General features: G+C 41.9%; 1 protein-coding gene across 1 annotated transcript in view; it reads left to right on the top strand.

The window, feature by feature from the left end:
• Positions 1-16,479, top strand: part of LOC126062594 (myosin-13) — a 77,648-nt gene that overhangs the window by 16,666 nt on the left and 44,503 nt on the right. Inside the window, exons 11-13 of the mRNA XM_049860292.1 lie at positions 11,663-11,781; positions 12,491-12,640; positions 12,759-12,929. Of these exons, the coding sequence (XP_049716249.1) occupies positions 11,663-11,781; positions 12,491-12,640; positions 12,759-12,929 (440 nt within the window). The remainder of the gene's footprint in view (positions 1-11,662; positions 11,782-12,490; positions 12,641-12,758; positions 12,930-16,479) is intronic.

Consider the following 16,479-nt stretch of genomic DNA (forward strand, 5'->3'; position numbering starts at 1 on the left):
TCATGGGGGCAATTAGCCACACATTCCACATATTCTTCCTATCCCTGACTCTGTTTCTTCCTCTGTTGCTCTAGGCAAATAGAGACCAATTCTTATGACTTGGATAGCTACTTGCAAGTTTTTTTTTCTTTTATAATTTTTATTGTGGTTTAATTGAAAGTTTACAAATCAAGTCAGTCTCTCACACAAAAACCCATATACACCTTGCTACACACTCCCTAGTGAGACAGCCTGCTCTCTCCCTCCACTCTCTCTTTTCGTGTCTATTTCGCCAGCTTCTAACCCCCTCTACCCTCTCATCTCCCCTCCAGGCAGGAGATGCCAACATAGTCTTAAGTGTCCACCTGATCCAAGAAGCTCACTCCTCACCAGCATCCCTCTCCAACCCATTGTCCAGTCCAATCCATGTCTGAAGAGTTGGCTTCGGGAATGGTTCCTGTCCTGGAGCAACAGAAGGCCTGGGGGCCATGACCACCAGGGTCCCTCTAGCCTCAGTCAGACCATTAAGTCTGGTCTTATGAGAATTTGGGGTCTGCATCCCACTGCGCTCCTGCTCCCTCAGGGGTTCTCTGTTGTGTTCCCTGTCATGGCTGTCATTGGTTGTAGCCTGGCACCATCTAGTTCTTCTGGTCTCAGGATGATGTAGTCGCTGGTTCATGTGGCCCTTTCTGTCTCTTGAGCTCATAGTCACCTTGTGTCCTTGGTGTTCTTCATTCTCCTTTGATCCAGGTGGGTTGAGACCAATTGATGCATCTTAGATGGCTGCTTGCTAGCGTTTAAGACCCCAGACACCACTCTTCAAAGTGGGATGCAGAATGTTTTCTTAATAGATTTTATTATGCCAATTGACTTAGATGTCCCCTGAAACCATGGTCCCCATATCCCCGCCTCTGCCACGCTGGCCTTCGAAGCATTCAGTTTATTCAGGAAACTTCTTTGCTTTTGGTTTAGTCCAATTGTGCTGACCTCCCCTGTATTGTGTGCTGTCTTTCCCTTCACCTAAAGTAGTTTTTATCTACTATCTAATTAGTGAGTACCCCTCTCCCATCCTCCCTCCCTCCCCCCTCTCGTAACCTCGAAAGAATGTTTTCTTCTCAGTCTAAACTATTTCTCAAGTTCTTATAAAAATGGGCTTATACAATATTTGTCCTTTTGCAAATGACTAATTTCACTCAGCATAATGCCTTCCAGGTTCCTCCATGTTATGAAATGTTTCACAGATTCCTCACTGTTCTTTATTGATGCGTAGTATTCCATTATGTGAATATACCATAATTTATTTATCCATTCATCCGTTGATGGGCACATTGGTTGCTTCCATGTTTTTGCTATTGTAAACAGTGCTGCAATAAACATGGGTGTGCATACATCTGTTCGTGTAAAGGCTCTTATTTCTCTAGGATATATTCCAAGGAGTGGGATTGCTGGATTGTATGGTAGTTCTATTTCTAGCTTTTTAAGGAAGTGCCAAATAGATTTCCAAAGTGGCTGTACCATTTTACATTCCCACTAGCTGTGTATAAGTGTTTTAATCTCTCCACAGGCTCTCCAACATTTATTATTTTGTTTTTTTGGATTAATGCCAGCCTTGTTGGAGTGAGATGAAATCTCATTGTAGTTTTGATTTGCATTTCTCTAATGGCTAATGATCGTGAGCATTTCCTCTTGTGTCTGTTAGCTGCCTGAATGTCTTCTTTAGTGAAGTGTCTATTCATATCTTTTGCCCGTTTTTCAATTGGGTTATTTGTCTTTTTGCAGTTGAGTTTCTGCAGTATCAAGTAGATTTTAGAGATCAGGCACTGATCAGAAATGTCATAGCTAAAAACTTTTTCCCAGTCCGTAGGTAGTCTTTTTGCTCCTTTGGTGAAGTCTTTGGATGAGCATACGTGTTTGATTTTTGGGAGCTCCCAGTTACCTAGTTTTTCTTCTATGTTCTTTATAATGTTTTCTATACACTTTATGCCATGTATTAGGGCTCCTAACATTGTCCCTATTTTTTCTTCCATGATCTTTATTGTTTTAGATTTTATATTTATGTCTTTGATTCATTCGGAGTTAGTTTTTGTGCATGGAGTGAGGTAGGGGTCTTGTTTCATTTTTTTGCAGATGGATATCCAGTTATGCCAGCACCATTTGTTAAAAAGACTGTCTTTTCCCCATTTAACTGTTTTGGGGCCTTTGTTAAATATCAGCTGCTCATATGTGGATGGACTTATGTCTGGATTCTCAATTCCATTCCATTCGTCCATATATCTGTTATTGTACCAGTACCAGGCTGTTTTGACTACCATGGCAGTATAATAGGTTCTAAAATCAGGTAAAGTAAGGCCTCCCACTTTGTCCTTCTTTTTCAGTAATGCCTTATTTATCCGGGGCTTCTTTCCCTTCCATATGAAATTGGTGATTTATTTCTCCATCTCATTAAAGAATGTTGATGGGATTTGGATCGGAATTGCATTAAATGTATAGATCGCTCTTGGTAGAATAGACATTTTTATAATGTTCAGTCTTCCTATCCATGAGCAAGCTATGTTCTTCCACTTATGTAGGTCTCTTTTGGTTTCTTGCAGAAGTGTACTGTAGTTTTCTATGTATAAGTCTTTTACATCTCTGGTAAGATTTATTCCTAAGTATTTTATCTTCTTGGGGGCTACTGTAAATAACATTGATTTGGTGATGTCCTCTTCGACGTTCTTTTTGTTGGTGTAGATGAATCCAACTGATTTTTGTATGTTTATCTTGTATCCCAATACTCTGCTGAACTCTTCTATTGGTTTCAGTAGTTTTCTGGAGGATTCCTTAGGGTTCTCTGTGTATAAGATCATGTCAACCGCAAATGGAGAAAACTTTACTTCTTCCTTGCCGGTCTGGATGCCCTTTATTTCTTTAACTAGCCTAATTGCTCTGGCTAGGACTTCCAGCACAACGTTGAATAAGAGTGGTGATAAAGGGCATCCTTGTCTGGTTCCTGATCACAATGGGAATGTTTTCAGGCTTTCTCCATTTAGGGTGATGTTCGCTGTTGGCTTTGTATAAATGCCCTTTATTATGTTGAGGAATTTTCCTTCTATTCCTATTTTGCTGAGAGTTTTTATCATGAATGAGTGTTGAACTTTGTCAAATGCCTTTTCTGCATCAATTGATAAAACCATGTGATTCTTGTCTTGTTTTATTTATGTGGTGGATTACATTGTTTTTCTAATGTTGAACCATCCCTGCATACCTGCTATGAATCCCACTTGGTCATGGTGAATTATTTTTTTGATATGTTGTTGAATTCTATTGGCTAGAATTTTGTTGAGGATTTTTGCACCTACATTCACAAGGGATATAGGTCTATAATTTTCTTTTCTTGTGGTGTCTTTACCTGGTTTTGGTATCAGTGATATGGTGGCTTCATAGAATGCGTTTGGTAGTATTCCATCCTTTTCTATGCTCTGAAATACCTTTAGTAGTAGTGGTGTTAACTCTTCTCTGAAAGTTTGGTAGAACTCTGCAGTGAAGCCATCTGGACCCGGGCTTTTTTTTGTTGGGAGTTTTTCGATTACCTTTTCAATCTCTTCTTTTGTTATGGGTCTATTTAGTTGTTCTACCTCTGTGTTAGTTTAGGTAGGTAGTGTGTTTCTAGGAGTTCATCCATTTCTTCTAGGTTTTCAAATTTGTTTGAGTATAGTTTTTCATAGTAATCTGATATGATTCTTTTAATTTCAATTGGGTCTGTTGTAATATCGCCCATTTCATTTCTTATTTGGGTTATTTGCTTCCTTTCCTGTTTTTCTTTTGTCAGTTTGGCCAATGGTTTATCAATTTTGTTAATTTTTTCAAAAAACCAGCTTTTGGTCTTATTCTTTCAGTTGTTTTTCTGTTTTCTATTTCATTTAGTTCAGCTCTAATTTTATTATTTGTTTTCTTCCGGTGCCTGTGGGTTTCTTTTGTTGCTCTCTTTCTATTTGTTCAAGTTGTAGGGATAGTTCTTTGATTTTGGCCCTTTCTTCTTTTTGGATGTGTGCATTTATTGATATAAACTGGCCTCTGAGGACTGCTTTTGCTGTGTCCCAAAGGTTCTGATAGGAAGTGTTTTCATTCTCATTGGATTCTATGAATTTCTTTATTCCATCCTTAATGTCTTCTATAATCCAGTCTTTTTTGAGCAGGGTATTGTTCAGTTCCCAAGTGTTTGATTTCTTTTACCATTATTGATTTCCACTTTTATAGACTTAAGGTCAGAGAAGATGCTTTGTAATATTTCAATGTTTTGGATTCTGCTAAGGCTTGCTTTATGACCTAATACGTGGTCTATTCTAGAGAATGTTCCATGTGCACTAGAAAAGAAAGTATAGTTGGTTGCTGTTGGGTGGAGTGTTCTGTATACGTCTACGAGGTCAAATTGGTTTATTGTGGCATTTAGATCGTCGGTGTCTTTATTGAGCTTCTTTCTGGGTGTCCTTTCCTTCACCAAAAGTGGTATGTTGAAGTCCCTACTATTATGTGGAGCTGTCTATGTCACTTTTCAATGCTGATAGAGTTTGTTTTATGTATCTTGCAGCCCTGTCATTGGGTGCATAAATATTTAATATGGTTATATCTTCTTGGTGTATTGCCCCTTTAATCATTATATAGTGTCCTTCCTTATCCTTTCTGATGGATTTAACTTTAAAAGTCTATTTTGTCAGAAATTAATATTGCCACTCCTGCTCTTTTTTGATTGTTGTTTGCTTGATATATTTTTTTCCATCCTTTGAGTTTTAGTTTGTTTGTGTCTCTAAGTTTAAGGTGTGTCTCTTGTAGGCAGCATATAGACAGATCTTGTTTTTTAATCCATTCTGCCACTCTCTGTGTCTTTATTGGTGCATTTAGTCCATTTACATTCAGGGTAGTTATGGATAGGTATGAATTTAGTGTTATCATTTTGATGTCTTTTTGTGTGTGTTGACAGCTTCTTTTTCCCACTTGATTTTATGTGCTAAGTAGATTATCTTTATATATTGTCCTTTCCTCATATTTGTTGTTGTTGATTTTGTTTCTGCTGAGTCTGCATTTTTCCCTTGTATTTTATTTTGATGAGTATGATAGTTTGTCTCCTTTGGGGTTACCTTATTATTTACCCTTATTTTTCTAAATCTATAACTAACTTTTAATTCTTTGTATCGCCGTATCTTCCTCTCCATATGGAAGGTGTATGATTACATTTCTTAGTCCCTGTTTATTATTTTAATGTTGTCTTCTTTTATATAATAACATTGCCGTTACCCTGTGTTGGGCTTTTTTTTTTTAATCTTGCTTTTTTTTTTTTTTTTTTGCATTTCCCTGTCTGGGTTGACTTCTGGTTGCTCTGCCCAGTGGTCTAGTCTTGGGTTGATACCTGATATTATTGATTTTCTAACCAAAGAACTCCCTTTAGTATTTCCTGTAGTTTTGGTTTGGTTTTCACGAATTCCCTCAACTTGTGTTTATCTGGAAATGTCTTAATTTCACCTTCATATTTAAGAGACAACTTTGATGGATATATGATTCTTGGCAGGCAATTTTTTCCCTTCAATTTTTTAAATATGTCATCCTATTGCCTTCTTGCCTGCATGGTTTCTGCTGAGTAGTCCGAGCTTATTCTTATTGGCTCTCCCTTGAGGTGACTTTTCTTTTATCCCTTGCTGTTTTTGTAATTGTCTCTTTGGTTTTGGCAAACTTGATTATAATATGTCTTGGTGACTTTCTTTTAACATCTACCTTCTGTGGAGTTCGATGAGCATCTTGGATAGATATCTTCCCATCTTTCACAATATCAGGGAAGTTTTCTGCCAACAAATCCTCAACAATTTTCTCTGTATTTTCTGTTATCCCTCCCTGTTCTGGTACTCCAATCACTGGTAGGATATTTCTCTGGATAGAGTCCCACATGATTCTTAAGGTTTCTTCATTTTTTTTAATTCTTTTGTCTGATTTTTCTTCAGATATATTAGTACCAAGTGATTTATCTTCGAGTTCAGAAATTCTAGCTTCCACTTGCTCAATTCTGCTCCTCTGACTTTCTATTGAGTTATCTAATTCTGTAATTTTATTGTTAATCTTCTGAATTTCTGATTGCTGCCTGTCTATGAATTTTTCCAGCTTATTAAACTTTTCATTATGTTCCTGAATAATCTTTCTGAGTTCTTCAGTTGCTTTATCTGTGTGTTCCTTGGCTTGTTCTGCGTATTGCCTCATTTTCTTCCTGATGTCTTGAAGGGTTCTGTATATTAAACTTTTGTATTCTGCATCTGGTAATTCCAGGAATGCACTTTCATCTAAAAGATCCCTGGATTCTTTGTTTTGAGAGCCTGTTGAGGTGATCATGGCCTGTTTCTTTATGTGACTTGATATTGAGTGTTGTCTCCTAGCCATCTATAAGTTATTGTATAAGTTTATGCTTGCTTACTGTGTTGTAGCTGCTTGCTTTGTTTTGTTTCGGTATACCCCTATGGGTTGCTTGAGTGAGCTAGCTTGATTATTTTCACCTTTGGAGCTCTGGTGTCCTGTCCCCAGCTGGCTAGAGCTGTTATCAGGTATATCAGTCTAGGAGTCCATTCAGTTTTCTTGTATGAATTCAGCTCAGGTTTCCAGGTAGCTGATATCAAGTGTGTGGTACAGGCTCTGTCCTACAGTCTTAGAGGGACAGGGGTGATTGGCGTATATACCTGTATCTAATTGCAGCAGGGGGTCACGCTCTGAACAAGGCAGGGGGCTGAGAACCGACCCCCAAGTGTCTCTGAGGAAAACGTGTCTCTGTTCCCTAGAGCGTGCTGGAGGGTTGGCTCTGCAGAAGGACCATGGGCACCCAAAGTTTTTGTTATAAGGACTGGGAGGTACCAGTTATCCCTGGACCCCTGTCACAGGTGGCTGGGCGACCCGAGTGGAGCCACCAGTCCTTAGGTCACTGTTGTGGGTAGGTGAGGACCTTGTTTAATAGGCAAAGCAATGTCAAACGTCAAACACCTACCTCTCCACCGCACAGCTGAAATGGTCGGAGTTTGCCAGCAAGAGCCTATTCTCCCGAAATAGGCCCACACAGGTCCATGCAGAAGGGAAAGGTGCTCAAGGTCCACGGACAGTTTATGCCTGGACCCGAGCCGCTTCTGTCCTGAGCTCCCCCGCTTAATGGAGCTAGCAAATTATCTTTTCCCTCCAGTTGGAAATTTTTTCCTTCCCCAAGGCTGTGAGGACGGCTCCAGGTGCTCACCAGGGTCTATCTCAGGCCCAGGGATTCAGCCAGCAAAGCTGGCTTGGGAGGGGGGTGCTGTAAAATATACGCAAGTACTTAGCTTTTGCCGAGAGCGCCCTTCTCCTCAGGTTCTGGAGGTGTGAGTGGGCTGTGTGGCTGCTGCTTCTCCCTGAGGAAACTGTGGCCTAACGCGAGTACCAGCCCGCCGCCGCCGCCGCTCTAGGAATGGTGCCTGAGGGCTCCCCGTGATTCGGGTCCGGCAACTCCTCTCCGCTTCTGAATGGTTTCTTCCTTCCCCTGCCCCTCAGTTCATTTTCTAAGCTTGCCTTTGATGCTCAGGGCTCCCAGCTTGTCACAAATATACTCGTTTCACTTGTTTTTTCAGGTCTTTGTTGTAAAGAGGGCTTGACGGAAGCGTCTGTCTGTTCCGCCATCTTGGCTCCGCCTCTGCTTTCAAGTTTTTAAGACACCAGGTGCTACCCAATAAACTAGGAGGTAGAACAGAAGCACTAAACAGGTTCTTAGGCCAGTTAACTGGAATGTTACATGAAACCGTGACCCTAAACTTTCAAACCAAGGAGCCAAATCCCATGAGGTTTTCTGTTGTACATAAGCAGCCTCAGCTACTAGTCTTTTGTTGTTGTTAATACATCCACCATATATCCAGTTTAGCTCTTAAGGCCTTCAACAGATTGGGTGAGGCCCATGTACATTGTGGAGGGCAATTGGCTTTACTTAAAGCCAACTGATTTAAACACTAATCACACGTAAATACTTCAAAGCAACATCTAGTGTTTGACCAAACAACTGGGCACCATCGCCTAGCAAAGTTGACACATAAAATTAATTATCATAGACATTAAAAAATCAAAGAGCCACGGTGCCCCCTCCCACCCTTTTGTAGTAATCCTTCTGTTCTCTACCTGATGCAGTTTGCTTCTCTATCCCAAGACTCAGGAGGTGTTATCCCAGTACTATAGCAGTTATTGAGTCTAGCACTTAACTACCACCTAAGTAATTATCCTGAAACAACCTCAGCAACTCCTCATTTCCTGTGAATGGACCTTCTTGATTTGGTATTCAAGGCCCTCCACATGTGCCCAGAACTACTTTTCCAAGTCCACTTCTCCCTTAAAATGGACCCTCCTCTCTGGCCTGCCTGATTTACTTGGCATCTCTAAATACATACTGGATTTCTGCATCTTCTCCTGTTGTTCACGTACACCTCCCCTGCCTGGAGTCCCCTCCCCTCATCTCCACCTAAATAAATTCTTCCCAGCCTTCAACTCCAAGCTGAAGTTGCACCTTCTCCCACTCCTTCCTCTATGTGTCAGAATTGGTAACATCTCCTAATTTATCCAAGGAGTAGGTACGTCTTTCCAGGCACTGTGCTGAATGCATATTCAAAGATTAAAAGACCTTGGCCTTATCCTTCAGAATCTGGGCTGACTGGTGAGGGAGATGGATTACAAATATAAATAACTGCACTCCAAGGTGGTCATGTTATTTTTCTCTTAAAAACAACCAAACCCATTGCTGTCAAGTAGATTCTGACTCATAGTGACCCCATGTGTTCGCAGTATTCTTCGGCTGTCATCTTTGCAGAAGTAGGGCACCAGGCCTCTCTTCCATGGTACTGCTGTGTGGGTTGGAAATGCCAATCCTTAGGTTAATAGTTGAATGCAAACCATTTGCACTACCCAGGGACCTTAGTTTGTTCTTGCTGTGTCACAAATTCCCACAAACTAAGCAGCTCGAGACAACACAAATTTCTTATTTCACAGTTTCTGTGGGTCAGGAGTCCAGGTCCAGGTTAATGGGCCCTCTGCTCAGTCAGGGTCTCACAGGCTGAAATCATGGTGTCAGCTGGGCCATGGTCTCATTGGAGGCCTCTGGTTGTTGTTTCCTGTGGTTCTCGGACTGATCTCCACACTGTCTTGCTGGCTATCGGCCAGGGGTCCCTCCAGCTCCTGGAAGCCTCCCTCAGGTCCTTCCACGGGACCTTCCTCTCACAGCAGAGCTCTTTGCTTCCTTCCAGGCTGGCAGAAGCTTTTCTAGCTTATGCCTTGCCTTCTTTTAAAGGCTCACCTGATTAGGTTAGCACTGCCCAGGATAGCCTCCCTTTTAGGGTTTTCAATGGCTGGTTTTTCACAAGTAGGTCATGAGGCCTTTCTTCCAAGGAGCATCTGGGTAGACTTGAACCTCTAACCTTTCAGTTGGCAGCTGACTGCATTAACCATTTGTACCACAACTCAAGGAACTGCTGATTGACACAAAGCAAACTGGTTAGCATCTCGTTACAGAGTGATATCCTGTGATATTCACGGGTTCTACCCCCCCCACTCAAGTGAAGGGGATTATACAGGGTGTGTACACCACAGGGTGGAAATCTTGGGGGCCCTCTCAGAATCCTGCCTTCCACAGAAATGCATACTGTGTCACAGGAGAGAAACACTCTCCAGAGAAAGGCATTTCTGACTGGGGTAATCAGAGAAGGCTTCCTGGAGGAGGGTCACTGACTTGGACTTTGAAGGATGGGTGAAATTCTCAAAGGTGTGGGAGGTAGAGGGCAGTCTAGGAGAGGGAATGCCTTGAGCAAGGGGGCAGAGGAAGAAACACGAAGGGAACTGAGGAGCAGAGGGGCCCACCTTGGAAGCAGAAGAAGACGTGTGTATGCATTTGTAAGAGATGAGAAGAAAATGTGGTAATTTTGGCATCAGTTGGGACGACCTGAGTGCCAGGATTAATGGTTTAGAGTGTATTTGGTGGGCAATGGAAGCTGCTGATGCTGTAAATTGGAGGAGGCGGGGAAGTACCTCTTACAATCTGGAATTAATCTGTCATCCTTCAGACACACCAAGAGTGGGGAGCTTTGAAAAATAAAATGAATCAGACCCTGCAGCTAGGGTGGGCTGTATTGATACTTATCCCAGTGGGATCCCAGGGCCCCTTCCAGCCCCTGGCCTGGTAATTTGTACCAGCCTCCCCTCTACCCTTCTCCCCAGTGTTTAGGAGCAGGAAGACCCTGGCAAAGGAGAAAGTAGAGGCTCTAATCAGGGCTAAGCTGCTGCGATGATGACGCTAACCCAAGTGAACGTTTGCTGAGGGCGCGTTTGCACCAAGGGCGCTCTCCAACAACCCTACAACGGAGCACCATTTCTGTTTCCCATACTACAGATGATAAAGCAGAAGCATCAAGGAACACAGCCAACTCCTGCTTCTTGTGCTCTCGTTGGCATGTCTTTTAGTTCTAGAAATGTTAACAGCTCCACTGTGCAATGTTAAAACAAATGTCCTAGCCATGAAAAAAGAAGCAAAACCAGGATGTGAACCCAGGCAGTCTGACTCTAGAACCCAGGCTCTTAGCCTCCATACGACCCCACAGCTCTTAGAAACAAGGGAGGTGCCAGCTATTTTGACGGTGAAGTGAGCAGAACATGGGGCCTGTCTGAACACAGGCCTGTCAGGGGTAAGAGAGAACGATGCATCACACAAGCTTTCAAGTTTAAGTCACTAGGAGAATAAAGTCAGGAAGAGTAGAAAGTTTAAGGAAAAGAGAAGGCACTCATTTAGCCTTTTTTTGAGTGTTTCACCAACACAAGAAAAAAAGTTGATCTCAAGTGAATTCCAACTCATGGTGAGCCCATCTGTGTCAGGGTAGAACTGCACTCCATAGGGTTTTCAATGGCTGGTTTTTCAGAAGTAGATCACCGGGCCTTTCCTCTGAGGTGCCTCTGGGTGGATTTGAATCATCAACCATTGAGTTAGCAGATGAGTTCTTAACTGTTTTCACTACCAAGGAACTCCATTTAACAAATATTTGCCTGGATTTTCATTAACTTGTCTCCCCAGCTAGTCTCCAAATACTTGAGGGCAGGTCAAGGTTTTGTATTTCTCTCTCAGTGCCCTGCGTGAACGAAGTAGGTGACTAACGTTATTGTCAATTGACCAAGTCGTGCTTCCTTTACCTTTACACCCTTTTGTTGTATTTTATCATTTTTGAGGATTGCATCTACAAGGCAAATTGAAAGTTCTCGAGAACCTGGGCTCACGGATGATGAGATTGAGGCTTTACTGGACAGTTCCAGGCCTGATCATGTAGGATAACATACAAACATCAAAAGGGATTATAGAACATATTTCCAGGAGGAAACAGGGCCTGACCGGACACTTTAGTGGCTGCTGTTTTTGTGTTAGGTCCCTGGATGGCACAAGCAGTTTGCGATTGACTGCAAACCTAAAGGTTGGTGGTTAGAACCCACCCACCGGCTCCATGAAAGAAAGACCTAGTGATCTGCTTCCATAAAGATTATACAGCCAAGAAAACCCTATGGAGCACAGTTCTACTCTGTAGCACAGGGGCTTGCCATGAGCCAGACTTGACTTGACAGCAGAGGCTTTGGTCTTGGGGTGTTTGTTTGTTTGCTTGCTTGTTTTTGTATGATGTCCTTTCTCCTCTTCCGTCAGTGGCTGACAAAGCTGGATACCTGATGGGTCTGAATTCTGCAGAAATGCTGAAAGGCCTGTGCTGTCCAAGGGTGAAGGTTGGCAACGAATATGTCACTAAAGGGCAAAATGTCCAGCAGGTAACCAAGATCCTCTGAATTCAAGTGACTGGGGTATTTTGCTATTTTACCCATCACCTGAGAGTCCTTGGGGTTGCAGGTATCAGACATACATATTAAACTGCTTTCAGCATGGAGCAGGTATTCATTCTTAGGCTTCAAAGGTAATGCCAGGAATGAAAATCAAGGAGTACTGTTGGGCCCTGTGAGAGTCTGGGACCAGGAACTGAAAAGCCCTCTGGAGCCAGGCAGCCACTTTCCAGATCCTTCTCTGGAGCTACGTAGCTGTCATCTCTCTGCTGTGTGCCCACCAGCTGATAAGATTTCTCCACCTCTTTTGCCCATGGCCACCCCATAGCTCCCAAGGTTACGTCTCCATGGTTTCAACCTCACCCCAAGACTGAAACCAGTATCTTTTGAACCCAATTCCAAATTCTCAGCAGAGACACTCCAATTAACCCAAGGGATCAACTGTCCACCCCTGGTCAAATTAAGTGTGTTTTAGGGCCAAGGGTCATGCATTATAACCACGGTTGTTAAAAAACTATCTTTGTAAGTGGGATGGTTCTAAGAGAAGGGGGACGTCATGAGTTGGGCAAACACCTCAAGAAATACGAAGTTGTCAATATGTAACTGTTTTTGATCTGCAAGACATCAACTTCATAAATTGCAACTTAACACAAGCATAAAAATACTAATTTGAGGGTTGAGTGGGGGATCCTTCTTCAAGGTAACCAACTCAGTGGGCGCTCTGGCCAAAGCTGTCTATGAAAAGATGTTTCTGTGGATGGTGGCCCGCATCAACCAGCAGCTGGACACCAAGCAGGCCAGGCAGTACTTCATCGGAGTCTTGGACATTGCTGGCTTCGAGATCTTTGATGTGAGTTGCTTGAGTAAACAACTAGCCTGAAAATACCCTTCTACTTTGTGCCTGCTTTGCTGCACTCCCATTGTATTCTCCAAATTCACTCTAACTCTTTGGTTTTTGAAAAACTTAGTTCAACAGCCTGGAGCAGCTGTGCATCAACTTCACCAATGAGAAACTGCAACAGTTTTTCAACCACCACATGTTCATGTTGGAGCAGGAGGAGTACAAGAAGGAAGGCATCGAGTGGGAGTTCATTGACTTCGGGATGGACCTGGCTGCCTGCATTGAGCTCATTGAGAAGGTAGAGAAATGCTGCTCCCCAGGAAGAACTCCTCCTGGGTTGGGACCATCATCTGGTTGATCTAACTCTTCTATGTTAATAAGCTGGTGTCCCTAGCACCATTTTCCTAGGCTATGTGCCTTCAGACAGCTGAAACTCCTTGTGCAGAGAAAGTAAGCATTTGAAAAGCACTCAGAATCTATTCAGACACCCAAAGTGGTGCGTCTGTGGTTAAGAGCTGAGGACTCAGCTGTCGCCAAGAACACGAGTAGGTGCTCGACAGGGACTATGGTGTTTCTTACCTATCTGATTTGTCCAAAGGCCCAAGGAGGAGGTCTCTGGGGGAGTGGTTCTTGGAGGGATGTTATTTGAAAACAGTGGGTGAGACTAAACTTTCAAAACGAAATTTCCATAACGTTTTGAACACTGTGTAATGTTGAAATTAGTATATTTTCGTATCTACTGAAAATTCAGACATCGTTTGAAACATTACTCATACAACTTTATGGCTATATATGTAACTTACATTTTTTTTTATTGTGCTTTAGGTGAAAGTTTACAGCTCAAGTTAGTCTCGTACAAAAATTTATGCACACATTGTTATGTGACCCTAGTTGCTATCCCTATAATGTGACAGCACGCTCCTCCTTTCTACCCCAGATTTCCCGTGTCCATTCAACCAGCAACTGTCCCTTTCTGCCTTCTCATCTCACCTCCAGACAGGAGCTGCCCATTTAGTCTCGTGTATCTACTTGAACTAAGCAGCACACTCTTCACGAGTGTCATTTTATGTCTTATAGTCCAGTCTAATCTTTGTCTGAAGAGTTGGCTTCAGGGATTTAGTTTTAGGTTAACAGAGTCCAGGGGCCATGTCTTCTGGGGTTCCTCCAGTCTCATTCAGACCATTAAGTCTAATCTTTTTACTAGAATTTGAGTTTCACACCCCACTTTTCTCCTGCTCTGTCAGGGACTCTCTGATGTGTCCCCTGTCAGGGTGGTCATTGGTGGTAGCCAGGCACCATCTAGTTCTTCCAGTCTCAGACTGATAGAGTCTCTGATTTATGTGGCCCCTTTTGTCTCTTGGGCTAATATTTTCCTTGTGTCTTTGGTGTTCTTCATTCTCCTTTGCTCCAGGCAGGTTGGGACCAATTGATGCAACTTAGATGGCCACTTGCTAGCTTTTAAGACCCCAGACAACACTCACCAAAGTGGGATGCAGAACATTTCCTAAATAAACTTCATTATGCCAGTTGACCTAGGTATATCCTGAAACCATTGTCCCCAGACTCCCGCCCCTGCTACACTGTCCCTCGAAGTGTTTGGTTGTGTTCAGGAAATTTCTTAGCTTTTGGTTTAGTCCAGTGGCGCTGGCTTCCCCTGTACTGTGTATTGTCTGTCCCTTCACCTCAGATAATTCTTATCTACTATCTAGTTAGTGAATTCCCGTCTTCCTCCCTCCCTCCCCACCTTTGTAACCATCAAAGAATGTTTTCTTCTGTGTTTAAACCTGCCAGATTCATCCATGTTGTGAGATATTTTGCAGATTCATCCTTATTCTTTATTGTTGCATGGCATTCCGTTGTGTGAATATACCATAATTTGTTTATGCATCCATCTGTTGATGGGCACCTAGGTTGTTTCCATCTTTTTGCTATTGTGAACAGTGGTGCAATGAACATGGGTGTGCATATATCTATACATGTGATGGCTCTTATTTCTCTAGGATATATTCCAAGGAGTGGGATGGCTGGATCATATGATACTTCTATTTCTAGCTGTTTAAAAAAAAAAAAAAAATTTTTTTTTTTTAAGGAAGTGCCAAATCGATTTCCAAAGTGGTTGTACCACTTTACATTTCCACCAGCAGTGTTTAAGTGTTTCAATCTCTCCACAACCTCTCCAACATTTATTATTTAGTGTTTTTTGGGTTAATGCCAGCCTTGTTGGAGTGAGAATGGTATCTCATTGTGGTTTTGATTTGCATTTCTCTACTGGATGATGATCATGAGCATCTCCTTATGTACCCATTAGCCGCCTGGATGTCTTCTTTGGTGAAGTGCCTGTTCATGGCCTTTGCTCTTTTTTTAATTGGGTTATTTGTCTTTTTGTGGTTGAAGTTTTGCAGTATCTTCTAGATTTTAGAGATTAGACCCTGATCAGATATGTTGTAGCCAAAAATTTTTTCCCAGGCTGTAGGCTGTCTTTTTGCTCTTTCGGTGAAGTCTCTTGATGAGCATAAGTGTTTGATTTTTAGGAGCTCCCACTTTTCTAGTTTCTCTCCTGGCATGTATGCATTGTTAGTTATGTTTTGTATTCTGTTTCTTCCATGTATTAGGGATTCTAGCGTTGTCCCTATTTTTTCTTCCATGATCTTTATCATTTTAAATTTTATACTCAGGTCTTTGATCCATTTTGAGTTAGTTTTTGTGCATGGTGTGAGCTATGGGTCTTGTTTCATTTTTTTGCAGATGGATATACAGTTATGCCAGCATCCATTTGTTAAAGAGACTGTCTTTTCCCCTTTTAACAGAATTTGGGCCTTTGTCAAACATCAGCTGCTCATAGGCACGCAAATTTACGTCTGGATTCTCAATTCTGTTCCACTGGTCTATGTATCTGTTGTTGTACCAACACCAGGCTGTTTTGACTACCTAAAATCAAGTAGCGTGAGGTCTCCCTCTTTGTTTTTCTTCTTTAATAATGCTTTACTTATCTGTGGACTCTTCCCCTTCCATATGAAGATCGTAATTTGTTTCTCCATCGCATTAAAAAATGCCATTGGAATTTGAATTCGGATTGCATTGTATCTGTAGATAGATTCGGGTAGAATTGGCATTTTCACAATGTTGTGTCTTCTGATCCATGAGCAAGGTATGTTTTTCCACTTATGTAGGTGTCTTTCAATTTCTTGGCTGTAGTGTCTTATAGTTTTCTTTGTATTTTTTTTTTCTGGTTAGATTTATTCCTAAGTATTTTGTCTTCTTGGGGGCTATTGTAAATGGTGTTAATTTGGTGATTTCCTCTTCGAAGTTCTCTTCATTGGTGTAGGAGAACCCAACTGATTTTGGTATGTTTATCTTGTAACCTGATACTTTGCTGAAATCTTCTATTAGTTCCAGTAGTTTTCTTGTGTATTCTTTGGGGTTTTCTGTGTGTAAGATCATATCATCTGCAAATAGGGACTTTTACTTCTTCCCTGCCAATTTAGATGCTCTTTATTTCTTTTTCTAGCCTGATTGCTCTGGCTAGGACCTCTGGCACAATGTTGAGTAAGAGTGGTGATAAAGGGCATCCTTTTCGTTCCTGTTTTCAAGAGGAATGCTTCCATACTCTCTCCACTTAGGATGATGTTGGCTTTGTATAAATGCCCTTAATTATGTTGAGGAGTTTCCCTTCTATTTTTATTTTGCTAACAGTTTTTATCACTAATGGGTGTTGGACTTCGTCAAATGCTTTTTCTGCATCAACTAATATGATCATGTGGTTCTTGTCTTTTGTTTTATTTATGTCATTGATTACATTGATTGTTTTTCTAATGTTGAACCATCCCTGCATACCTGGTATGGATCCC

This window comes from Elephas maximus, chromosome 19 (genome assembly GCF_024166365.1).
Source record: "Elephas maximus indicus isolate mEleMax1 chromosome 19, mEleMax1 primary haplotype, whole genome shotgun sequence".
In the NCBI taxonomy this organism is placed as follows: Eukaryota; Metazoa; Chordata; class Mammalia; order Proboscidea; family Elephantidae; genus Elephas; species Elephas maximus.